This window comes from Oryzias latipes, chromosome 10 (assembly GCF_053564925.1).
Source record: "Oryzias latipes strain Hd-rR chromosome 10, Olatipes_Hd-rR_3.1".
NCBI lineage: Eukaryota > Metazoa > Chordata > Actinopteri > Beloniformes > Adrianichthyidae > Oryzias > Oryzias latipes.
This window is the reverse complement of record NC_136246.1, coordinates 18,333,140-18,360,425: the sequence shown is the minus strand read 5'-3', so window position 1 is coordinate 18,360,425 and position 27,286 is coordinate 18,333,140. Positions and strand designations below refer to the sequence as shown.

The 27,286-nt window shown below is 39.3% G+C and overlaps 2 protein-coding genes across 9 annotated transcripts in view; both read left to right on the top strand.

Annotated features, from left to right (window-relative positions):
* LOC101169865 (protocadherin gamma-C5) overlaps positions 1–27,286 on the top strand; it is a 307,671-nt gene that overhangs the window by 23,165 nt on the left and 257,220 nt on the right. For 2 of the 8 annotated variants that reach the window (XM_078954162.1, XM_078954146.1), the window contains exon 1: positions 4,483–8,688. The exons of 3 other annotated variants lie outside the window; for them this stretch is intronic. In XM_078954162.1, the coding sequence (XP_078810288.1) occupies positions 6,292–8,688 (2,397 nt within the window). In that variant the 5' untranslated portion in view covers positions 4,483–6,291. 3 more of the 8 variants (XM_078954132.1, XM_078954134.1, XM_078954142.1) reach the window with 3 other exon arrangements.
* Positions 21,950–27,110, top strand: LOC111947996 (protocadherin beta-15-like). The gene has a single exon (XM_023959155.2). It carries the CDS (start codon positions 22,912–22,914, stop codon positions 25,588–25,590), a length of 2,679 nt encoding a protein of 892 aa, XP_023814923.2. The 5' UTR covers positions 21,950–22,911; the 3' UTR covers positions 25,591–27,110.

Genomic DNA, 27,286 nt, shown 5'->3' with positions numbered 1-27,286 from the left:
TAATCAAAGCAAGTTAAACAGGCTCCAATAAATAAGAGAAAAAGAAAAAACTGGACTGACAGTCGGCTAGTTTTAAAACAGGATTAGAAACATTTATAATGATAATAAAAAAAAATGCTTGGGTCTGAAGTCTGAACAGAAATCTAGTTTAGTAATTCAGGTCAAAATAGAGAAATGACTGACCAGTAGAGAAGTGATTTTGTTTAGTAATTTCATGTCTCATGGCCGTTCTGCTTTGATCTATCCTAGTCTTTTCATAGGCTGGCTGGAACCTTTCTGTGTGGAGTTTGCATGTTCTCCTCATCCATGAGTGGGTTATATCTGAGCACTCTGGCTTCCTCCCACAGTACAAAAACATGTTTTATAAGTCAATTGAGGATTCTGAATTGTATGTGTATTTGAGTGTGACTGTGTGAATGTGTGATCCTGCAACAGTCTGATGGCTTGCAGGGTGTACCCCGCCTTCACCTGAGTGAACAGTAGCTGGGCTGGGTTTAGCAACCCCGAAAGGGATTCAGTGTGTTCTGAAGACGGACCAATGGTGTACAGTTTTAAGATGTTAGTGATCTTACACATTTCTAGCACTATTGGTGAAAGGTTTTATGTTAGTTTCTACTGTTGAATTTGATTTGATTTTGTACTCCTAACTGGAAAGGATATAGCTGTTGTAAACCAAAATAGGGTCAAACTAGGTATTACATTTATTAGAAAAAACTTGAATTTGCTACGTAGTTTTTTAATTTAATTTAGTTGTGATAAATCTTTCATGATATCAGAGATATTTCAAAGACTTGGAATTTATTTTGGAAGTTTTCTACTTGTTCAAGGAAAATGGGAAATACAGTTTAAAGTCGATTACATTCAGTCTAATTATAGTCAAATAGATAGATAGATGGATAGAATTTATTCCAGACTCATCATTATTAAAAAGGAGTACGCAGACCCACTACATTAAAAAAAGCACAGTATACAAAGAAATAACTATAGTTAATAAAAAAAATTAATTAATTAAAATGAGAGTAAAATACAAAAAATAAATATATTAGTTAAATACCACACCATGAACATTCGTTACAAGAACAAATAAAAAGACCAGTGATTCTGTAAATTTGACTGGAAGAATATGGCACACAATCTAATACTAATACACAAGATGAGTGTTCTCTGATGCCTTTACTAACAATGTTTCCTATTGTAATCATTTAAATATTCCAGCTCTTTTTTTTCTTTTGGGTGTATAGATCTAACACATCATTAGGAGTATTTTCAAACACCCTCTCAGAGTTCAGTTTTCCTAAAATGGAAACAATCAGTTTTCTTTAAAAAGAATGGGTTCGCGTTTAGCTGGCCTTTTCTTTTTCTGTTTATTTATTTTAATTTATAGTGCCTTTTGCACATTTTCATGACACAGAGTGTCTGCCTTTGGCTGTGCATGAGCAGATGTACATATTTTTATCTGTGTCTCTTTGTTGCTTGAAGTCTTTGACACTTACTGATCTGTGCCCCTCATTTTAATAACAAGGCTTTTTTTCATTTTAAACAACAATTTCTGTATTTAAATTGAACAATACATGCTTGTGCTTTTAACATTTATATGACAATATTTCCATATGTATTTTAAAAGAAAAATCAAATCACATGATTCATGATCATTTACTTAAATGTTGAACAACGAACTTTTTTTCCTTTGGGAAATGCCCACCTCTTTCCATGGTGCTGACTCGGTTATATCGAAGCCCATTTATAGGTCACTGCAAGTCTTCTAAAGGATGTAAAGCGGATTCATGCACTCTAATATCCTATTTACAATTTGAAAATTTTTACTTTTTTGTACTCTTGTACTGTGGTCTTGGTTTTTCCTTCTTTGATCATTGGACATATTTTTGAGTTGGTCTCTTGATGTCGCTGCTCACTCGCGGATGCCGCTTCTTCCCTCCACCCATTCTAAACGAGCACACATCACAGCCTGAGAATCAGAGTCGCTTTTGTTCCCGACTGACTTGGATTTCTGCGGCAAATGCATTTGGGGTGTTGGAGCAACGGAAATTCGTGGACGACAGTCCGTTTTTGGCTAAAAATATGAAGACGAAACTGATATGTCTTCTTTGCTTCATTTATATGATTGCTTCTTTTATTAACATCGAAGCTGCAGACCTCAGCTACACCATTCCGGAGGAGATGAGGCCCGGTTCCATTGTTGGAAATATTCCTAAAGATCTGGGATTGGGACTGGGGGAGTTTTTTGAGCGAAAAGCTCGGATTGACACGGGAGGAAAGGATCACCACTTCTGCGATCTTGATCTGAAAACGGGAAATTTTGTCACCAAAAAACGCATTGATCGCGAGGAGCTTTGCGGGGAGAAAAAGTCGTGCGTTCTTAGATTTGAATTGGTTCTAGAAAGTCCTTTGGAACTACATCACATTTCACTGCTTATCCAGGACATAAATGATAATTCACCGAATTTCCCTGAAGATGTAGTTAAATTGGAAATACGCGAGTCAGCCGACGGGGGAGCAAGATATCGTGTCAATGAAGCTCACGACTCGGATATCGGACAAAACACAGTAAGAGAATACAGTTTAGAAAAGAACGAGCATTTTGTTTTGTCTGTGCAAGATGATACTGATGGATCCAAGAAGATCGAGCTGATTTTAGACAAAGAGCTTGATCGTGAAAAAGAGCAGGATTTGAACTTTGCCTTATTTGCAATTGATGGCGGAAATCTGCAAAGATCAGGTAGTGTGACTATAAAGGTGACGGTGCTCGATGCCAATGATAATTCGCCTGTGTTTAATCAGACCTTTTATAAAGCAATTTTACCTGAAAATGCACAAATTGACACCGTGGTCGCTGCTGTAAAAGCCACAGACGCAGATGAAGGTGTTAATGGTGAAGTGACTTATGAGTTCAGTCGCATCACAGAAAAAGCTAAGAAGGTTTTCTCCTTAAACAGTAAAACGGGGGAAATCAGAGTGATCGGACCGCTGGATTTTGAAACCGATCCTAAATACGAAATGCGCATTTACGCAAAAGATGGTTATGGACTTTCATCGGATACGAAATTAATGATTGACGTGACCGACGTGAACGACAACGCCCCTATAATTTATTTGAAATCAGTAATGAGTGCAATTCCAGAGAACGCCCCTCCTGGTACAGAGGTGGGCATCATTAACGTGCAGGACAGAGATTCTGACAAGAACGGACAGGTCCGCTGCTCCATTCAAGGAAATGCTCCTTTTAAAGTGGTTCCTTCCATCAAAAACTATTATTCTGTGGTGAGCACAGGACAGCTGGACCGTGAACTAGTGTCTGATTACAACATTACCATCAGTGCCACTGATGAGGGCTCTCCACCTCTGTCCTCGTCTAAAACTGTTCACTTATCTGTAGCTGACATCAACGACAACCCACCTGTGTTTGAGGAACAGTCGTACAGCGCATATTTGAGTGAAAACAACCAAGTTGGCTCCACTTTATGTTCTGTGAGCGCTCGAGACCCCGACTGGAGACAAAACGGTACAGTGATTTATTCTCTGCTAGCTGCTGAGGTGAACGGAGCCCCGGTGTCCTCCTATGTCTCTGTGAACGGAGACACAGGGCTGATCCACGCTGTCAGGTCGTTTGATTATGAACAGTTGAGGAGTTTTCAAGTGCAGGTGATGGCCAGAGACAACGGTTCTCCTCCACTGAGCAGCAACGTGAGCGTGAGTGTGTTCATCTCGGATGTGAACGACAACTCTCCTCAGATTCTGTACCCCGCCCCAGAGGGCAGCTCCTTCATGACTGAGCTGGTCCCCAAAGCTGCACATGGAGGCTCTCTGGTGTCCAAAGTGATCGCGGTGGACGCAGACTCCGGACAGAATGCCTGGCTATCCTATCATATAGTCAAATCCACTGATCCAGGACTTTTCACCATTGGTCTGCACAGTGGAGAGATCAGGACGCAGCGGGACATTTCCCAATCTGACAGCATGAAACAGAACCTGATTGTGGCAGTCAAAGATAACGGACAGCCCTCTCTGTCTGCCACCTGTGCCATGTATTTACTGATCTCGGATAACTTGGCTGAGGTGCCAGAACTGAAGGATATTTCTTACGATGAGAAGAACTCCAAACTGACTTCCTATCTGATCATCGCTCTGGTTTGTGTGTCCACCTTCTTCCTGACCTTCATCATCATCATCTTGGGTGTGAGGTTTTGTCGCAGGAGAAAGCCCCGACTGTTGTTTGATGGAGCAGTTGCCATCCCCAGCGGTTATCTGCCTCCTAATTACGCAGATGTTGATGGCTCAGGAACTTTACGCAGCGCTTACAATTATGACACGTACCTGACAACAGGATCTAGAACCAGTGACTTTAAGTTTGTGTCCTCTTACAATGACAACACGCTGCCTGCTGACCAGACTCTGAGGAGAAGTCCATCTGATTTTGTTGAAAGTTTTGGAGAGGATGATGCTTCTTCTCAGGTAGGATATTTTGTCATCGTCTTTTTTTGCATAAAAATATTCCTATAAACTTTACTTTTTTTTAGTTCATCTTCTTTTCATTTTTAGCATGTTTAGTGTTTAGTGTATACATTTTACGAACTTTGCGGAAGCCAAAGTTATTATTTTGTATGATTAAGAAAAATATAGCAATTTAAAACAGAGTGAAAAAGTTACAAAAACATCTCTGACACTTTGTTCTTTTATTCTACTTAAATCTCATTATGGAGGTTTTTCTGATCTAATTTTAAAATACTTACTCAAATTTTAAATCTTATCTCTGTTTTGCTTTTGTTTTTACTTCAATTTAATCAAATTGACATTTAGTTTACTCATATTGTCTGGGAAAATTGTAATTGAAATTGAAATATTTTGTTACTATAATCCTTTGGGAAAAAATTTTTTCTTGCAAGACAATCATTTAAGCCCGTGTTACCTTTTAAATAAGATCATTGCCTCATAAAATGTAATAATGTTGTATTTCTTTTCATAAAATCTGGATTTTTAAAGAGTCTTTTTTTACCACATAACGTGCAATGACTAGTTTTAAAACAGACATCTGTTTTACATTGTATTGATTTCGCAAATGAACTGAATTGAACAGATGAATGTTTTGGGTTAAATTTATGAATTTGAGATTTCCCTCATGGTAGTTCAAGTTGCATTTTTTATAGTTTACGTCATCTATCTCACATTTTGCAACACTTTCAACCTGTGAAATCCCATTTTTATCTGGTATTAGCATGTTATTTCTTTGAAGTAGAAGGCAATTGTGGTTCAAGTCACTGTCCTTGGTACTGAAACTGCCGACCTTGTGACACTTGTGTAGTTTGGTTTCAAATACATACTACTCCAAATTATTTTCTATACGAAGATGCTTTTGCTAATCTTTTTAGGAAAATATTTTGACTGTAAAATAAAATATACAGTTTTATAATATGTTTCATTGTAAGATTAGGACGTCATTATGTAACAATTTAATTGTTTGAGAATGTAATAAATTGAGGACAATGAAACGTTAGACTGTATGTTTATCTCCTTCAAACTTTAAAGCAATTTGTTTCACGTATGAAGCCAAGATTTTAAACTGATCATCCATGGTTGCCAAACAAGTGTTTTTTTTTCTGTAAATAATACAACAAAAAAAGATATAGATACATCTGTTTTCCTGAAAATTTTCAATCAATAATATATTTAAAACCGATTATTCAATACATAAGATAATTTTTTACTTGAATGTGTCTTTGCATAATTTGAATAAAGAATGAACTAAATTAAACAGGATAAAAAAGCAAAACATTGTTTTACTCATTGTAAACTTCTAAATATCAGTAAAAAAAAGTTTTATATGGCTATTCTCAAAATGAGTTTTGCAGGAGATGTTCCTCTCATCCTTAAGTTGTGAAATTTCTCATCGTTATATAATCATAGCAAATTCCACTGTGATAAAAGGTTGAACACTGAATGATTTCAGATTTAAGCAAAATAGATAAAAATCTCGCTCAAAATATGTACCATAAATTTGCTTCTCAATCATCACGCCTATAAAAATGAGGCTTTTGGGGAAAAAATGAGAATATAAATCTAAAACTGCAAAACTGTTTATTGTACTCATGGTGTCACTGTAGGCCCGCTTAAAACAGGAGCTTTCTTCTGACCAGTTTGCACACCTTCCAAATACTGAGTCAGAGCTCTGTTCTTTTCAAATCAAGATTGCAGCGACAGTTTTTCTTTCGGAGAGAGATTTCTGAGTGGTATTAACGCTGAAACTTCGTTTTGCTTTTCCAGAACAAGTCCGTTAACATGATGGAACATTCGGTGCGCGTTTCACAGAGAGTTGGCCTTTTCTTTGTCTTTGTTCTCGGGAGCTGCGTAAATGGAGACCTGAGCTACACCGTGCAAGAGGAGATGAAGCCCGGATCTGTTTTTGGAAATATCGCCAAGGATCTCGGACTTGAACTGGGGAGGCTAACTGCTCGTAAACCTCGTGTTGAAGTGGGACAAAATGGACAGCAGTACTGTGGAATTAACCAGAAGAACGGAGATATTTTTATTACTGAGAGAATAGACAGGGAGGAGCATTGCCGTGAAATGCCGACGTGCGTTCTCAAATTCGACCTGCTTTTAGAAAATCCTCTGGAGCTGCACCGGTTATCCTTGCAGATTCAAGACATTAATGACAACACGCCAGGGTTTCCAAAAGAAGTAATAAAGCTGGAAATTAGAGAATCAGCTGACAAAGGAGCTCGGTATCGCATTAATGCTGCTCATGACGCAGATATAGGACAGAACGCAGTTCAGAGCTACGTTCTGCAGGAAAACGCCCATTTTGTGCTAAATGTTCAGACAACAAATGCTGGAAATAAGTACGGAGAACTGGTTTTGGATAAAGAATTAGATCGAGAGGAGCAGCAGGAGCTGAAATTATTGCTGACGGCTGTAGATGGCGGTTCTCCTCAGAGATCAGGGACTGTAGTCATCCATGTCACAGTACTTGATGCGAATGATAACGCTCCTGTGTTTTCTGAGTCCGTTTATACAGCGAATTTACAGGAGAACTCTCCCCTAAACACTCCAGTTATCAGAGTGAGTGCATCAGATGCAGATGACGGAATAAATGGAGAGATAACCTATGAATTTAGCCGATTGTCAGACAAAACACAAAATATATTTTCGCTTGCTGAAAAAACTGGAGAAATAACGGTAACAGGTAACATCAATTATGAGGAGCTTTCAAAATATGAAGTAATGATTGAAGCTAAAGATGGTTATGGTCTTTCTTCTGAGGCAAAAGTAATCATTGATATCACTGATGTAAATGATAACGCTCCAGTTATTATTGTCAAATCTCTGTCCAGCTCCATCCCAGAGAACGCCCCTCCTGGTACAGAGGTGGGCATCATTAATGTGCAGGACAGAGACTCTGACAAGAACGGACAGGTCCGCTGCTCCATTCAAGGAAATGCTCCTTTTAAGTTGGTTCCTTCCATCAAAAACTATTATTCTGTGGTGAGCACAGGACAGCTGGACCGTGAACTAGTGTCTGATTACAACATTACCATCAGCGCCACTGATGAGGGCTCTCCACCTCTGTCCTCATCTAAAACTGTCCACTTATCTGTAGCTGACATCAATGACAACCCACCTGTGTTTGAGGAACAGTCGTACAGCGCATATGTGAGTGAAAACAACCAAGCTGGCTCCACTTTATGTTCTGTGAGCGCTCGAGACCCCGACTGGAGACAAAACGGTACAGTGATTTATTCTCTGCTAGCTGCTGAGGTGAACGGAGCCCCGGTGTCCTCCTATGTCTCTGTGAACGGAGACACAGGGCTGATCCACGCTGTCAGGTCGTTTGATTATGAACAGTTGAGGAGTTTTCAAGTGCAGGTGATGGCCAGAGACAACGGTTCTCCTCCACTGAGCAGCAACGTGAGTGTGAGTGTGTTCATCTCAGATGTGAACGACAACTCTCCTCAGATTCTGTACCCCGCCCCAGAGGGCAGCTCCTTCATGACTGAGCTGGTCCCCAAAGCTGCACATGGAGGCTCTCTGGTGTCCAAAGTGATCGCGGTGGACGCTGACTCCGGACAGAACGCCTGGCTGTCCTATCATATAGTCAAATCCACTGATCCAGGACTTTTCACCATTGGTCTGCACAGTGGAGAGATCAGGACGCAGCGGGACATTTCCCAATCTGACAGCATGAAACAGAACCTGATTGTGGCAGTCAAAGATAACGGACAGCCCTCTCTGTCTGCCACCTGTGCCATGTATTTACTGATCTCGGATAACTTGGCTGAGGTGCCAGAACTGAAGGATATTTCTTACGATGAGAAGAACTCCAAACTGACTTCCTATCTGATCATCGCTCTGGTTTGTGTGTCCACCTTCTTCCTGACCTTCATCATCATCATCTTGGGTGTGAGGTTTTGTCGCAGGAGAAAGCCCCGACTCTTGTTTGATGGAGCAGTTGCCATCCCCAGCGGTTATCTGCCTCCTAATTATGCAGATGTTGACGGCACAGGAACTTTACGCAGCGCTTACAATTATGACACGTACCTGACAACAGGATCTAGAACCAGTGACTTTAAGTTTGTGTCCTCTTACAATGACAACACGCTGCCTGCTGACCAGACTCTGAGGAAAAGTCCCACTGACTTTCTTGAAGCTTTTGATGAATCTACAAATGCATCCCAGGTAGGAACGTTATAGCTACCACAGCTGTTTTTATGCTTTAAAGAATCTTTTTTTTTTTTCTAAAGATTATGTTTCATAGGTAAACCAAAACCGATATGTGCAGTGACTTCAGAATTTTAAATCTTCATATTTTACGTTGTTTTAGACCCAATTTAATATTGTTTTTCCTTATTCAAACTTGCAAATTAGGGTTTTTATTTTTCATAAGGGGTGTTCTTTTGTCAATTTTGTTTTTATTGTAACCACGTTTTTACACACATAACTAACCCCCCCAAGTAGTGAAGTAAAAAGATTACAGTATGTAATATAAATCCAGTTAATTTTTACACTTCAAGGACAGGAAAAAGAAGAGACAAAAAAAATATTTTGAGTTCATAAGTGAATTGTACGGAGATCCTAAAGAGACATTGAGAAAAAAAGTCAGGTAAAAAAAGGCAAAGTAACCAGAAACTTCGTTTTTTTCTCTCTATTACTTTAATTTTATTTCTTAGATTTACCTTTAGGGACTTTGTAAAATTTCTGGTAAAACATACACTATCGATGATTTTTTTATTTCTCCTTTAAATTGTAAATGACATATTCATATATGGTGACAACTATCTTTTTCAACATCCGGCTATGTTTCTCGAGCCTGAATGACATCCCAATGTCAGTACTGTAGATCCTGGTCTTGTGGATCAGGGAGTCAATGTCTCACTCGCTCTTAGCATGTAACATGATGTCATCCATGTAGAGGAGGTGACTGATGTTGGCCCCATTTCTGCGTCGGTATCCATAGCCAGTCTTGTTGATTATTTGGCTAAGGGGGTTCTGACCTATGCAGAACAGCAGTGGGGACAGAGCATCACCTTGGTATGTCCCACAATTGATGGAGACTTGTGCAAGTGGCTTGCCATTGGCTTCAAGGGTGGTTTTCCACATTTTCATTGAGTTTCCTAAGCTTCTTAGACTTCTGTAGATGTTCCTTTTCCTGTTGGAGCTCCAAAGAATCATTGATCCACATGTGTGCCATTGAGTCATAGGCTTTCTTGTAATGGATCCAGGCTGTGCACAGGTTGGTGTGTGGCGACGTGCAGTCTTGAGCGAATGTTCTGTCGACCAGGAGTTGGTGTTTGGCCCCTCTGGATGCTCTACCAATACCCTTTTGTGTTTTGCTGATGTATTGATCCATGTGCCTATTCGTCTTGGTTGCAATGATGCCTAATATGAGCTTCCATGTTGTGGAAAGACAAGTTATTGGCCAGATGAGACTTAACCCTTTGAGGGATCCTTCTGGATCATGATCGTGCGCCCTTCTGTTAGACATATGGGGTGAGTCCCATCTCTTAGCAGCTGGTTTATTTGTGCTGTCAGGTGCTCATGGAGTGCAGTGAGTATCTGTAACCAGTAGGCATGTATCATGTCAGGGCCCGGTGTTGTCCAGCTTTTCATACCTGAGACTCTTTCTTGGATGTCTGCCACTCTGATGGTTCCCTGATTCAGTTCAGGCAAGTCGGTATGTTCTTTTCTCTGAGAGATTAGGCACTGAACCATTGCTGTTATTTTTTGTTTCTTTCTCCCATAGAATTTTCCAGTACTGAGTTTCCAGCCTTGATGGATCTGCTCTGCTGTTTTGACACTGCCACTGAGCGTACTCTTTTGCAGGTTAAGTTCCGAACAGCCTGTTTATCCATCTGGCTTCATTGTCTCTTGTGTACCTCTTTAGGTGGCTGCTCAAGGCCAGGAGCCTTTGTTTGGCAGTTTCCAGTGCTTCGGGTATGGGCATTTGGCTTTATCTCTTCAACCCAGTCTCATCACAAAACGTTGTTTGATTATTAGTTGACGCAAAAAGAATGAACATGAAAAGATGATGTAGAATGTCAGAGAATATTAGCAAATATCTAGGCCTCCTAAATTTATAAGGTTTAAAGGGATTAACAGGTAAAACTTGTAAATGTGAGACTGGGATTTTTAGATTGGGAAGTATCCCAACTGTGAGGCTCTGATAAATGTGCACTGCCACTAATTTAAAAGGGTTGAAACATGAAACACATTTGAAAAATTGGCATTTTAGAAAAGGCTCATGTGAGGGCCAACAATCAACTTTGCTCTGTTTAGTCCATACAATGAAAAGTGCCTAAGCCCAAAAAGGTAAACCAAATAGAAAAACCTAAGGATTTTTATCTCAAAAAGACTACTACTAAATTTGGTATCAAATCAAAGCAAGTTAAACAGGCTCCAATAAATAAAAGAAAAAAAACTGACTGACAGTCATTGGGCTAGTTTTAAAACAGGATTAGAAACATTTATAATGATAATCAAAAGAATGCTTATGTCTGAAGTCTGAACATAAATCTAGTTTAGTAATTCAGGTCAAAATAGAGAAATGGCTTACCAGTGGAGAAGTGATTTTTTTTTTACTAATTTCATGTCTCATGGCCGTTCTGCTTTGATCTATCCTAGTCTTTTCATAGGTTGGCTGGAACCTTTCTGTGTGGAGTTTGCTTGTTCTCCTCATCCATGAGTGGGTTATATCTGAGCACTCTGGCTTCCTCCCACAGTCCAAAAACATGTTTTATAAGTCAATTGAGGATTCTGAATTGTATGTGTATTTGAGTATGACCGTGTGAATGTGTGATTCTGCAGCTTGCAGGGTGTACCCCGCCTTCACCTGAGTGAACAGTAGCTGGGCTGGGTTTAGCAACCCCGAAAGGGATTCAGTGTGTTCTGAAGACAGATCAATGTTGTAGATTTTAAGATGTTAGTGATCTTACACATTTCTTCCACTATTGGTGAAAGGTTTTATGTTAGTTTCTACTGTTGAAATATATTATATTTTGTACTCGTAACTGGAAAAGATACAGCTTTTGTAACCCAAAATGTAGGGTCAAACTGTTATTACATTTATTAGAAAAAACTTGAATTTGCTACGTAGTATTTTCATTAATTAAGTTGTAATTTATCTTTCATGATATCAGAGATATTTCAAAGACTTGGAATTGATTTTGGAAGTTTTCTAGTTGTTCATGGAATATGGGAAATATCTTTTAAATTTGATTAAATTTTTGGAGTCTAATTTACAACATTTCCTATTGTAATCATTTCAATATTCCTGCTCTACGTTTTGTTTTGCCTGTCTTACTGTATTTTTTTTTTAATTCTGAGTATTTTTAAACAACCCCTGAGAGTTCAGTTTTCATAAAATGGAAATGACCAGTTTTCTTTAAAAGGAATTGGTCCAAGTTTAGCTGGCCTATACTTTTTCTGGAAATGCACACTACCTCTTTCCATGGTGCTGACTCAGTTATTTTGAAGCCCATTTGCAAATCACTGCAAGTCTTCTAAAGGAAGTAAAGCAGATTCATGCACTCTAATTTCATATTTACAAATAGGAAATTGTACTTTTTTGTACTCTTGTACTGTGGTCTTGGTTTTTCCTTCTTTGATCATTGGACATATTTTTGAGTTGGTCTCTTGATGTCGCTGCTCACTCGCGGATGCCGCTTCTTCCCTCCACCCATTCTAAACGAGCACACATCACAGCCTGAGAATCAGAGTCGCTTTTGTTCCCGACTGACTTGGATCTCTGCGGCAAATACATTTGGGGTGTTGGAGCAACGGAAATTCGTGGACGACAGTCCGTTTTTGGCTAAAAATATGAAGACGAAACTAATATGTCTTCTTTGCTTCATTTATATGATTGCTTCTTTTATTAACATCGAAGCTGCAGACCTCAGCTACACCATTCCGGAGGAGATGAGGCCCGGTTCCATTGTTGGAAATATTCCTAAAGATCTGGGATTGGGACTGGGGGAGTTTTTTGAGAGAAAAGCTCGGATTGACACGGGAGGAAAGGATCACCACTTCTGCGATCTTGATCTGAAAACGGGAAATTTTGTGACCAAAAAGCGCATTGATCGCGAGGAGCTTTGTGGGGAGAAAATGTCGTGCGTTCTTAGATTTGAATTGGTTCTAGAAAGTCCTTTGGAACTACATCACATTTCACTGCTTATCCAGGACATAAATGATAATTCACCGAATTTCCCTGAAGATGTAGTTAAATTGGAAATAAGCGAGTCAGTCGGCAGGGGAGCAAGATATCGTGTCAATGAAGCTCACGACTCGGATATCGGACAAAACACAGTAAGAGAATACAGTTTAGAAAAGAACGAACATTTTGTTTTGTCTGTGCAAGATGATACTGATGGATCCAAGAAGATCGAGCTGATTTTAGACAAAGAGCTTGATCGTGAAAAAGAGCAGGATTTGAACTTCGCCTTATTTGCAATTGATGGCGGAAATCTGCAACGATCAGGCAGTGTGACTATAAAGGTGACGGTGCTCGATGCAAATGATAATGCGCCCTTGTTTAATCAGACCTTTTATAAAGCAAGTTTACCTGAAAATGCACAAATTGACACCGTGGTCGCTGCTGTAAAAGCCACAGACGCAGATGAAGGTGTTAATGGTGAAGTGACTTATGAGTTCAGTCGCATCACAGAAAAAGCTAAGAAGGTTTTCTCCTTAAACAGTAAAACGGGGGAAATCAGAGTGATCGGACCGCTGGATTTTGAAACCGATCCTAAATACGAAATGCGCATTTACGCAAAAGATGGTTATGGACTTTCATCGGATACGAAATTAATGATTGACGTGACTGACGTGAACGACAACGCCCCTATAATTTATTTAAAATCAATAATGAGTGCAATTCCAGAGAACGCCCCTCCTGGTACAGAGGTGGGCATCATTAACGTGCAGGACAGAGATTCTGACAAGAACGGACAGGTCCGCTGCTCCATTCAAGCAAACGCTCCTTTTAAGTTGGTTCCTTCCATCAAAAACTATTATTCTGTGGTGAGCACAGGACAGCTGGACCGTGAACTAGTGTCTGATTACAACATTACCATCAGTGCCACTGATGAGGGCTCTCCACCTCTGTCCTCGTTTAAAACTGTTCACTTATCTGTAGCCGACATCAACGACAACCCACCTGTGTTTGAGGAACAGTCGTACAGCGCATATGTGAGTGAAAACAACCAAGCTGGCTCCACTTTATGTTCTGTGAGCGCTCGAGACCCCGACTGGAGACAAAACGGTACAGTGATTTATTCTCTGCTAGCTGCTGAGGTGAACGGAGCCCCGGTGTCCTCCTATGTCTCTGTGAATGGAGACACGGGGCTGATCCACGCTGTCAGGCCATTTGATTATGAACAGTTGAGGAGTTTTCAAGTGCAGGTGATGGCCAGAGACAACGGTTCTCCTCCACTGAGCAGCAACGTGAGTGTGAGTGTGTTCATCTCGGATGTGAACGACAACTCTCCTCAGATTCTGTACCCCGCCCCAGAGGGCAGCTCCTTCATGACTGAGCTGGTCCCCAAAGCTGCACATGGAGGCTCTCTGGTGTCCAAAGTAATCGCGGTGGACGCTGACTCCGGACAGAACGCCTGGCTGTCCTATCATATAGTCAAATCCACTGATCCAGGACTTTTCACCATTGGTCTGCACAGTGGAGAGATCAGGACGCAGCGGGACATTTCCCAGTCTGACAGCATGAAACAGAACCTGATTGTGGCAGTCAAAGATAACGGACAGCCCTCTCTGTCTGCCACCTGTGCCATGTATTTACTGATCTCGGATAACTTGGCTGAGGTGCCAGAACTGAAGGATATTTCTTACGATGAGAAGAACTCCAAACTGACTTCCTATCTGATCATTGCTCTGGTTTGTGTGTCCACCTTCTTCCTGACCTTCATCATCATCATCTTGGGTGTGAGGTTTTGTCGCAGGAGAAAGCCCCGACTGTTGTTTGATGGAGCAGTTGCCATCCCCAGCGGTTATCTGCCTCCTAATTACGCAGATGTTGACGGCACAGGAACTTTACGCAGCGCTTACAATTATGACGCGTACCTGACAACAGGATCTAGAACCAGTGACTTTAAGTTTGTGTCCTCTTACAATGACAACACGCTGCCTGCTGACAAGACTCTGAGGAAAAGTCCCACAGATTTTTTGGAGGCTTTTGATGAATCTACAAATGCATCCGAGGTAGGAACGTTTTCAGTACCACAGCTGTTTTTATGTTTTAAAGAATCGTTTCTTTGTTCTTTTAAAGATTATGTTTCATATGTAAACCAAATCCATATGTGAAATAAATTCAAACTTTTAAATCCTCATAATTTATCTTGTTTTAGACCTAATTTACTATTGTTTTTACTTATTCATTCATACTTGCACATCAGGGTTTTTATTTTTTGTAAGGGTGTACTTTTGTCAATTTTGTTTTTATGGTAACTACATTTTTTACACACATTTCTAATCTCTAAATCCTTTTTTTCCCGAATAGTGAAGTGAAAATAGTACAGTCTGCAATATAGACCCAGGGAATTCCAAACAGCTTTTTACCCTTCACAGAAAGGAAAAAGAAACAAAAACAACAAAAATACATGGATACTGAATTTGCAGGTTTACAAGACTTTTGTTATTTTGAGTTTACAAGTAAATGGTACAGAGATCCTAAAGAGACATTGAAGAAAAAAAGAAGAAAAGAAAGAAAGAGACGGAAATCGGAGTAAAAAAAAAGAATAACCAGTAACTATTTTTTAAATTCGATTTTTTGAACTTTGTTTTTTTTTTCCCTTTTTTTTTAATTTTATGTCATAGATGTCTTTTTTGGGACTTTGTAGAATTTCTGTTTACTGATACTACACTATGTTTATTTTTTCTTCTCTTTTGTCTTCACGTTCTTTGTTACTTAACAGCAAATGATATATAGAAATCCATCTTTACATTTGTCCATAAATCAGTTTTTTGCTTTTCTGGAGCTGGGTCATGGAGGCAGAAGTTTTAGGACAGATGCCCAAACTTTCCTTTGTACAGATGTGTTCCATATCAGAGGATCATAAGGCACTCTCAGGCTAAATGAGTGTGTCCCTCTTGGGTCTTTCCCGTTGCGATCTCCTGATGGGACATGCCTGTATTACTTCTCCAGGTTTAAGTGAGCACATACAATTTTATTTTTTGCTTCTTTATTTTTATTTTTATTTATTTTTTTGGTTATTCAGTAACATATCCAACTTGGATTGGATTGGATAAATAAAATCCATATTTTTAACCTAAAGCACCTGCGATATATTTTTTGCTTTGAACTTTTTTTCCGTTTTGAATAGAGTTTTTTACTTATTTATGTATTTTAATTTACCAACAATTCACATCATTTGTAGATATCGGCACGAGAATTGTGCTTGCTATGGCGCTGAATCAGAGTTTGTTGGAATTCTGTAAATCATTACAGGCCTGCACGGTGCTGCAGTTGTTGGCATTCTTAGCTCATTGAAAGAAGGTCCAGATTCAAATTCTTTTTGGATCCATTGTTTGTGGAATTTGCAGGTTTTCCCTGTGTATATATGTGTACGTGTGTGTGTGTGTGTGTGTCGGGGGGGGGGGGGGGGGGGTAAAAAGTTACAAGGTTTAAAAACAGAAACAGATGTTTGAATGTTTGATTAAGTTGTCCCTTGGTTAAAAGTGTGTGGTTGTGTGAGTCTGAGTTAAACTACTGTTAAACCATCCAAGGTGCACTCCATCTTCTCCAGTGCTTCTCAATTATTTTTTGCAAGGCTCCCCCTAGGAAAAATAAAATGTTTCGCGCGCCCCTAACCATTAAAAGGCATTATAGCAGGGTGACACAGGACATTTAGTTGGATTGCACCACCATTCAGCAGAGTTTGATGCAAATTAATTTCTTTAAACTAACATTAAAAAAGACAATCTGGACTGTCAGCTTTATGCAGTTGTTCTCTTTCAAATTAGTTTTTCATTTGGAAAATACATACCTACAAAATGTTAAAGGATTGTTAGGATTGCATCATTTTTGTTTTGTGGATTCTGCGCTTGACTCCTATTTTGTACTGTCAGGGAACACATTTTTTTAGGTATGTTTCCAGTGCTTTGATTATTTTTTATTTTTCCTGAAGATACATTAACTCTAAAACATTGAAAAAAGGCTTGCACATTCTCAAATAGTGTTCAACTCTTTGTAAACATTACAAACTTTAAAATGCAGCCACACAGAGTATAAGGAATACATGTTTGACTTTATTATGTAATAGTATTGGGAAGGTTATTCTAAATGATAATAACATCTTTGTAAACGAAGTTACAGAAATAATTGAATAAATACATTAATTTGTACACATGACAACATTTCTTTTCAATAAAACTTTCAGTACAAAAGTGCAAGCAAGTCTGTACTGAATCCTTCTCCCTCTGGTTTCAAGGTTTCAAATCAATCAAGGGTTTTTGTTTTTTTTGTGTAATACATTGACGGTTTGAATTCTGTTGAAACGTTTTATTTCTTTCCATAATTATTACCACCTTTAACCAAAACGAGACAAATTAATGAGATGAACAAAAACCAAACAAAAAAAAAAACAAATCATACTCACATCTTACATTCATATCTCACAGATAGTGTTGGTTATCATGTATCAGAAACAAGTGCTAATTACACTGTAGCTTGACGCAGAGTGTGTTGGGCCAAAAAACTAGAAGAAGAGTCAGAGGAGGAAAGTGTCTTTAATCTACTGCAGAAAAACATTGTTCCGTAATTGTTCCAAAACAAGTTTGTGTCCTCCTGACAAGGTCCAGGAGTTCTAAGAAAATTAATTAAGTGTCAGTTTTAAAATAAATAAATAAATAAATAAATAAATAAATAAATAAATAAATAAATAAATAAATAAATAAATAAATAAATAGACGGACGGACGGACGGACGGACGGGCGGGCTGCGTGGTGGCGCAGTGGTTAGCACTCTTGTCTCACAGCAAGAAGGCCCGCGGTTCAAGTGTGGAGTTTGCATGTTCTTGCCGTGTATGCGTGGGTTCTCTCCGGGGACTCCTACTTCCTCCCACCGTCCAAAAACATGCTTCAAAGGTTAATTGGTTAATCTAAATTGTCCCTAGGTGTGCATGTGAGAGTGTGTGTGGGTGTGTGATTGTGGACACTCCACCCTGCGACAGACTGGCGACCTGTCCAGGGTGTCCCCTGCCTTTGCCCGCAAGTAGCCGGGATAGGCTCCGGCAGCCCCGTGATCCTAAAAATGAATGAATGAATGAATGAATGAATGAATGAATGAATAAATGAAGGAAGGAAGTGGCTCTTTAGAATGAAAGTTTTTTTTTCCTACTCACTCATGGGGAAAAAAGAAAGAAAAAAACAACTTTGTTCTTTACAAGTCTGTCCTAAAGAATTTTTAATGATTCCCACTGTTCTTTAATGTTCTTTAACATTACGACTGAATATATTTACTTCATAATACAAAAAGAAAAATCCTTGCTTAATCTACATTTACAGTATTCGCATGACGGTCGTCCAGTCAGTATTTTAAAAACTAAGATTTTAAGGAGAAATTGACCCAGAAAAATACCCCAAAACTGATACTTGTCTGTGAAAACGAATGCAAAAAAGGTTAAGAAGAAATAGCGGATTATGGCTGAGAACCGTCATTGACATATCGCTGATTGAAAAATAGACCATGGCATTTTTAGTGGAATTTTCAGATATATCTGAGTCTACGTTGCTATAACTCATAGGGACTCTTGGTGTCACTGTCCAACAAGAAAGCAAGGAGGTCTTCATGCCGTCGTTAATATTTTGTCTCCTTTACTAGGCGTTATTGTCTTTTGACGCTCCGCAAAGGACAAAGGCAGCAGTTGCTGGCATAATCTACTCGAAAAAATAAATAACCTGGAACAGAAGTGATCAAGAAAGGATGGAAATGCAATCCTCGTGGAACACTTTGTACAGAGGATTATTTATACATCGTTTTTATCTTTTCTTTTTTATCTTTGCGCATTTTGCGCACGGAGATGTCAGCTACACAATCGCAGAGGAAATGAAACGCAGCTCCGTGATCGGAAATATTGCCAGAGATCTCGGGCTGGGCAGTGCAAGTCTTTCTTTGCGCAAAGCCCGCATTGATGCAGACAAGAATGATAAAAGGTACAGCGAAATTAATCTGAGGACGGGGGATTTGATTGTGGCGGAGAGAATGGATCGGGAAAGTCTCTGTGGTAAAAAGGCGACATGCATTTTAAAAGAGGAGCTTGTTCTGGAAAACCCTTTGGAGCTTCATCGTATCAGTATTCAAGTGCAAGATATTAATGACAACGCCCCTGAGTTCAGTGAAAATTTGATTTCGTTTGAAATGAGAGAATCGGCGGCTAAAGGAGCCAGATTCTTGCTGACTGAAGCCCGTGATGCAGATATCGGCAGTAACGCCGTGCAGCGGTATGAATTACAGAACAATGAACATTTTACAATTCACGTCAATACAGAGGTGGGTGGTCGTAAGCAGCCGGAATTAGTGTTAGTCAAAGAATTAGACCGAGAACAAAAGGCGGAGGTGAGATTTATTCTCACTGCCAAAGATGGAGGGAATCCTCAGAAGTCAGGGACGGCGGTTATTCACGTTACTGTTTTAGACGCAAACGACAACGCTCCTGTATTCCGTAAGTCTATCTATAAATGCACTCTGGCAGAAAACTCTAATGTCGGCACTTTAGTTACTAAAGTAAGCGCTACAGATGCAGACGAAGGACCTAACGGTGACGTCACATATAGCTTTGATCACGTGTCCGACGACCACATTTCTCTGTTCTCACTTGAACAAAAAACAGGAGAGATACGAGTCATGGGAGCAGTGGACTATGAAAAAGAAGGTTCTATTGAACTTCGTGTGAGAGCAAAAGATGGACCAGGTCTAACTTCGTACTGTACAGTAATTATAGATATAATAGATGTGAATGATAACTCTCCAATCATCAGTTTAAAATCTCTGTCCAGCTCCATCCCAGAGAACGCCCCTCCTGGTACAGAGGTGGGCATCATTAATGTGCAGGACAGAGACTCTGACAAGAACGGACAAGTCCGCTGTTCCATTCAAGAAAATGCTCCTTTTAAGTTGGTTCCATCTATCAAAAACTATTATTCTGTGGTGAGCACAGGACAGCTGGACCGTGAACTAGTGTCTGATTACAACATTACCATCAGTGCCACTGATGAGGGCTCTCCACCTCTGTCCTCATCTAAAACTGTTCACTTATCTGTAGCTGACATCAACGACAACCCACCTGTGTTTGAGGAACAGTCGTACAGCGCATATGTGAGTGAAAACAACCAGGCTGGCTCCACTTTATGTTCCGTGAGCGCTCGAGACCCCGACTGGCGACAAAACGGTACAGTGATTTATTCTCTGCTAGCTGCTGAGGTGAACGGAGCCCCGGTGTCCTCCTATGTCTCTGTGAACGGAGACACGGGGCTGATCCACGCTGTCAGGTCGTTTGATCATGAACAGTTGAGGAGTTTTCAAGTGCAGGTGATGGCCAGAGACAACGGTTCTCCTCCACTGAGCAGCAACGTGAGTGTGAGTGTGTTCATCTCAGATGTGAACGACAACTCTCCTCAAATTCTGTACCCCGCCCCAGAGGGCAGCTCCTTCATGACTGAGCTGGTCCCCAAAGCTGCACATGGAGGCTCTCTGGTGTCCAAAGTGATCGCGGTGGACGCCGACTCTGGACAGAACGCCTGGCTGTCCTATCATATAGTCAAATCCACTGATCCAGGACTTTTCACCATTGGTCTGCACAGTGGAGAGATCAGGACGCAGCGGGACATTTCCCAATCTGACAGCATGAAACAGAACCTGATTGTGGCAGTCAAAGATAACGGACAGCCCTCTCTGTCTGCCACCTGTGCCATGTATTTACTGATCTCGGATAACTTGGCTGAGGTGCCAGAACTGAAGGATATTTCTTATGATGAGAAGAACTCCAAACTGACTTCCTATCTGATCATCGCTCTGGTTTGTGTGTCCACCTTCTTCCTGACCTTCATCATCATCATCTTGGGTGTGAGGTTTTGTCGCAGGAGAAAGCCACGACTGTTGTTTGATGGAGCAGTTGCCATCCCCAGCGGTTATCTGCCTCCTAATTATGCAGATGTTGACGGCACAGGAACTTTACGCAGCGCTTACAATTATGACGCGTACCTGACAACAGGATCTAGAACCAGTGACTTTAAGTTTGTGTCCTCTTACAATGACAACACGCTGCCTGCTGACCAGACTCTGAGGAAAAGTCCCACAGACTTTCTTGAAGCTTTTGATGATTCTACTACCTCGTCCCAGGTAGGAACTCATTAATATATTTGCTCTTTTTTTTCCACTTTAACTCATGTATTGCTAATCTTGATGCAAAAATTATCTAAACAAATTTGACTGGTTTTCTAAACAACCCTTGGGGAAGTTACAATTTTAGTTTCAATTTTTATACAAAAATGATCAATGTTATTTTTAATCTGAAATTTAAGTAAAAAATAATGCTCCAATTTATAGCAAATTTTCCATTTCAAAATCCCCAAATACTTTGCATTTAAAAAAGAAAAGGTTCAGATACATCATCATATTACCACATAAAAAAATAAAACAAAGCAAGCAAACAAATCATCAAATAAATTGTTCAAAGTCGCTATAGGGTTCCAACCATACGTGATTTTATTGCGAAAATTAACCCACCAAATCAAAAACCTTAATTATTCAATTAAAAATAAAGACAAAAAGCGTTGAGTGCTAAATGAAAGTTAATTAGTCGATCATGCGCAAGGACTGGGTTTTGACTTAAGACAACGTGATGACACAATGTTAATAGAGAGCTTTGCTTTGTGGTTTTGAAGGTGAAATCTTTGCCATCATTCACTAACGCTATCCTTGGTCCTGAATTCAAAAAGTCACTTGCTTTCAAATTTAATTTTGCTCATGAATGAATCTGAAATTTCCTGAAGTTTGAAATAAGAAAAGCCTGTTAGTAAAACTAATGCAAGTATGACATTCTACGTTTTCTTTTTCATTATTTTCTATGCAGTCTTTTTTTTCCACATAAACATTATATTGCGAGTGATGTGCTTTATATTAAGTGATGCCAGGCTTTTTTCTCTTTGTCAAATTAACGCCAAGAAGAGCTTAGCAATTTTCAAACTTCTAGTGAAAATGTAAGTGTTCGATTTCCGTTTATTGCTTCTTTTTATTTATATCAAAAGACTTTTTTTTTCTCTCGCTGAAATTTGAATAAACATATTTGGTTTGCAATTTGACGTCCATCTTATTTATATCTAGCCATGAGTGGTTTTAAAAGTTAATATAAAGCAAACATGGGCATTATTATGTTGTTTGTTCAAGGATATATTAGTTTTTCATAACGTGGGCTACATTAAGGCATGCGAAGCTGTTGTTTTTCTAAGTTTAAATTTCTAATTTTAGATTATATTCTTTTTATACACAGTTCAAATTTGCTCCAATGTTGAATTTTATTCGTAAATTCATTTTTTATCATATTCTTCAGTCGTTTGGACTCAAAATGTGTTTCCTTTCGAGCTACATTTTACTAAAGCATTTGCACACCAGGGAGTAATTTGATTACTCATAGCATAGCTTTATGATTCAGTTTTACATTTTTAATCTATGTTTTTTATCATTATTAATTGCTTGATTTCATGCCTCTTTTTCAGTATTTGTAAACATTGAAAATCTTTATAACTCAACAAGATTTCTAAGTTTATTTATAGTGAGATTGTGGGTAGTTTTTGTCCTAACTCCTTGATTCTGGCTTGGTATGATTTGTTACATCGCGCATTCAGGCTTATCTAACACCGACTGTTATTTCTTAACTTGTATAGGTTGGTGCCTTTTACGTCCGGATTTATGATTTTTTTCAGGATATGGAGTCATGCTTTTTGCTTTATTTTTGTACGGATTGTGCCTACTGTTCTGTCTTTGCTTTCCCTTCTTCACACACGTCTACATTTTAACGCTCTCAGCTGTTTAAGTTCAGTTTAAAATGTATTTTTCCTTTCAGATGGAAAAAAATCAACTTTAATTTTTTGTGATATTTTTCTATCCACTGCTTAGAGATTCTGTGTTTTATTTTTGTTTGGGTTAAGTGTTTAAGTTTTGGAAAACTGTTTTGATACCTTGTTTTGCGTCCATTGTTCTTTCCCTGGTCTCTTGGTCCCGTGGGTCTTCTGCATACAGCATACTCCTTAATATATCAACAGTCTGTGAAAAATGTTTCTAGTAGTTTTAATTCTTGTGACAGTATAGCGCACAACGGGATTCAAGTTTATGGGTCCCTCATTGTTGGTAGAAGGTTTCGACATGCAGTTTGGATGTGAGATTAAAGGGATTTACGCACGATGTCGCTGTGCACCAGCCGTAGCAGACCTCTTTTGTCCAATCCATACACTGTGACGCATTTGGCAGTCAGTGTTCTTCAGCAGATCGACACACGGATTTCTAACCATTGTTTTTTGTTTTCGTTTTCTATTCAAGTCGTTTTTTTGTTTTTATTTTTTTACCTTTGCTCCTTTACCTTGAAGACTTGTTTCAACAATATGTTGGCGACAATCGGCTTTGGAGCGCAAATCGTCGCTTTGTTGCTTTCTTTTAATCTTGCCAACGGAGATCTCAGCTACTCTGTATCGGAGGAAATGCGAAGCGGATCAGTAATTGGAAACATCGCCAAAGACTTAGGTCTGGAGGCAGGCAAACTGTCCGATCGAAAAGTTCGCATCGATAACGATGGAAGCAGGAAGATTTACGTGGCTATAAACCTCTCAAACGGTGATCTGATTGTTGCGAGTAGAATTGACAGGGAGGGTCTATGCGGAGACAAAGCATCCTGCGTTTTAAAAGAGGAACTCATGTTGGAGAATCCACTAGAACTACATAGAATCAATATTCGCGTTCAAGACATAAATGACAATTATCCACGGTTTAATAAGGAATTTATTAAGATAGAAATTTCGGAATCAGCAGGAAAAGGGGCTCGTTTTCCTATCGAGGAAGCTCATGATGCGGACGTGGGTCAATATTCAGTGCAGACATATAACCTGCAGAGGAATGATAATTTTATACTGGGCGTTGAAACTAATTCGGTGGATCTTATTCTTAATAAAGAGCTTGATCGTGAAAAAATAAAGGAAATCGATCTTCTCCTCACAGCTTTGGATGGTGGTTCGCCTCCAAAATCAGGTACCGTAATTATTCACGTGACTGTGTTGGATGCAAATGACAATGTGCCAGTGTTCAGTCAGAGCGTCTATGAGGCCCGTTTGCCTGAAAACTCTCCAATAGGTGCAGTTGTAATGAGAGTGAGCGCTGATGATGCAGATGAGGGATTAAATGGAGAGGTAACTTATGACTTTGGACATATTTCAGAAGACACAAAATCTAAATTTGAGATAAATGAAAAAACAGGTGAGATTAGATTGACTGCAACCGTTGATTTTGAGTCTCTGTCCTTGTTTGAGCTGCGGGTCACAGCAAAAGATGGACTAGGAATAACTTCCTATGCCAAAGTAAAAATTTATATTACGGATATAAATGATAATGCACCCGTTATTTTATTAAAATCCTTGTCCAGCTCCATCCCAGAGAACGCCCCTCCTGGTACAGAGGTGGGCATCATTAATGTGCAGGACAGAGACTCTGACAAGAACGGACAGGTCCGCTGCTCCATTCAAGGAAACGCTCCTTTTAAGTTGGTTCCTTCCATCAAAAACTATTATTCTGTGGTGAGCACAGGACAGCTGGACCGTGAACTAGTGTCTGATTACAACATTACCATCAGCGCCACTGATGAGGGCTCTCCACCTCTGTCCTCGTCTAAAACTGTTCACTTATCTGTAGCTGACATCAACGACAACCCACCTGTGTTTGAGGAACAGTCGTACAGTGCATATGTGAGCGAAAACAACCAAGCTGGCTCCCCTTTATGTTCTGTGAGCGCTCGAGACCCCGACTGGAGACAAAACGGTACAGTGATTTATTCTCTGTTAGCTGCTGAGGTGAACGGAGCCCCGGTGTCCTCCTATGTCTCTGTGAACGGAGACACAGGGCTGATCCACGCTGTCAGGTCGTTTGATTATGAACAGTTGAGGAGTTTTCAAGTGCAGGTGATGGCCAGAGACAACGGTTCTCCTCCGCTGAGCAGCAACGTGAGTGTCAGTGTATTCATCTCAGATGTGAACGACAACTCTCCTCAGATTCTGTACCCCGCCCCAGAGGGCAGCTCCTTCATGACTGAGCTGGTCCCCAAAGCTGCACATGGAGGCTCTCTGGTGTCCAAAGTGATCGCGGTGGACGCTGACTCTGGACAGAACGCCTGGCTGTCCTATCATATAGTCAAATCCACTGATCCAGGACTTTTCACCATTGGTCTGCACAGTGGAGAGATCAGGACGCAGCGGGACATTTCCCAATCTGACAGCATGAAACAGAACCTGATTGTGGCAGTCAAAGATAACGGACAGCCCTCTCTGTCTGCCACCTGTGCCATGTATTTACTGATCTCGGATAACTTGGCTGAGGTGCCAGAACTGAAGGATATTTCTTACGATGAGAAGAACTCCAAACTGACTTCCTATCTGATCATCGCTCTGGTTTGTGTGTCCACCTTCTTCCTGACCTTCATCATCATCATCTTGGGTGTGAGGTTTTGTCAAAGGAGAAAGCCCCGACTGTTGTTTGATGGAGCAGTTGCCATCCCCAGCGGTTATCTGCCTCCTAATTACGCAGATGTTGACGGCACAGGAACTTTACGCAGCGCTTACAATTATGACGCGTACCTGACAACAGGATCTAGAACCAGTGACTTTAAGTTTGTGTCCTCTTACAATGACAACACGCTGCCTGCTGACCAGACTCTGAAGAAGAGTCCCACCGACTTTGATGATGTGTTTGGAGATGATGATAAATCTTCTGAGGTATGTTACGTTGCTTTTTGTCTTTCCAAGGGAAATTCTGTTCATGGAGGTTTTTTCTTTGTTTGTCCTTTTTTTTTCGTATTGCAATTTTATTTTGTTTTAAGATGAAGAATGATGCAACAATAGCAGTGTTTCAAAGCCTAAATTGAAAATTCTAATTTGGTATCTGTTTTGATACAAACTTTTAATGCAAGGCTGCAGGATGTGAGGAAAACCTGCGATATTAATGATCAATATTGCGATGATTATATAACTTGCAATACATGAACAAATAGCAAAACAACTAAATACATAATTTCCATTTCACTACAAAAGTTTAATTTAAATAAGAGTCAAAATAACTTAACTTATACTCCAAACAACCCTAGTCTACATAGCAGGCGAACATCTAACATAAAAGGGCTTCATCCAATTGTTTAACAACTTGAAGGGGTCTAAATGATTTGTCAAATGCATGAATAGATTTATTTGATTTGTTAAATTCTTCAAACTGTCAGATTGTTTTAGCACCTTTAAGGTAACCTTTAAGGTTTATGCATAATGTACAGTTTGATATCGCGATAGCAATACAGTTGCGATTTATTATGCAGACTATTTATATACTTTTAATTTTTAATGTGAGTAATTGACATAGCTAGTACATCGTTAACGGAGACTTTAATTATTGAAAACTTATTTGAGTATTTTCATGAAGGTTTATCCAATGTAATCAAATCATCTAATTCTATTAAATATCCACTTCGTTTTTTTTTGTTCTGTATTGTTTTTTAACAATAATAGTAGGATTATTGGATTTTTCAATTGGAAAGTTTAAAGGTTTTGCTAAACACCTTGGTTGAAGAAATCTCTTTTGTTTTTTCCTAAAATGACAGAGCTGCAGACTTTAGACTGAAGAGACCTGAAGACTGTTGATATTCCTGAACAAGTTTTTAGTTAGTCGAATCTACAGGATAAATACTTGAATTCAGATTCAGTTAAAAATTAACAGTTAATTATTTTCATACTGTTCTTCATCAGGAGTTATCACAGGCCAAATAATTGTTTGTCATCATGTTTCATTATTTTAACAGTTTCCCAAATATCCTCTCCTTTTAATGTCAGAGATCCAGCTAAAATGCTCAGAATGGTTTTCAGATGTAGCCTTTTCCACAGCTTTATCCAAGATTTCTTTATCCAGAACACTGCAGTTTTGTTAATGAGTGAACAGTTAAAATTAAACTGTCTGCACGTTTACAAGTGGTTATTACATTTTTTCAGCTCAGTATTGACCATGTAAACAGATTTCCTTTTTAATCAGTTGTCATTTTATAGAACAAACTTTTCCTGCAGATTTAAGATTATTCACTTTAAAATAACCAATACTAATGTGTTGTTTTAGGATATATAAGATCTAAGACACATACATATATTTGTTTTGACTGCTCAATGCTCTTACTGGTAATTTTATGAATTTATGAAGGGAGGACTTTTGCTATATATTATAGATTCTTATACCTCTGAGACAGGAGCTTATTGTTACATTGCAAATATTTCCATTGTTAAATGTCAGAAGGAGATCTTCAGTGGTTTTATCATTGTCTTTTTTGTAGTTTTAATGCTAAAATGTATCATAAATAACACTTTAATACTATTATCTTGTGGAAGCTGCCATCAGTGTGTGAATGGGACTGCGACTGTAAAGCGCTTTTGGCAAACAAGGAAGGATTATGCAAAAGTATACACCATTTACTGCTCACCATCTTTATTTATTTTTTTACATAAGGTAGCTTCTGAACCTGTTTTTAAATCTATTAAACGTATCACA

What these genes read in the sequence shown, in the direction of transcription:
- LOC111947996 (XM_023959155.2), top strand. Translation starts at nt 22,912, where the DNA reads ATGTCGCTGTGCACCAGCCGTAGCAGACCTCTTTTGTCCAATCCATAC.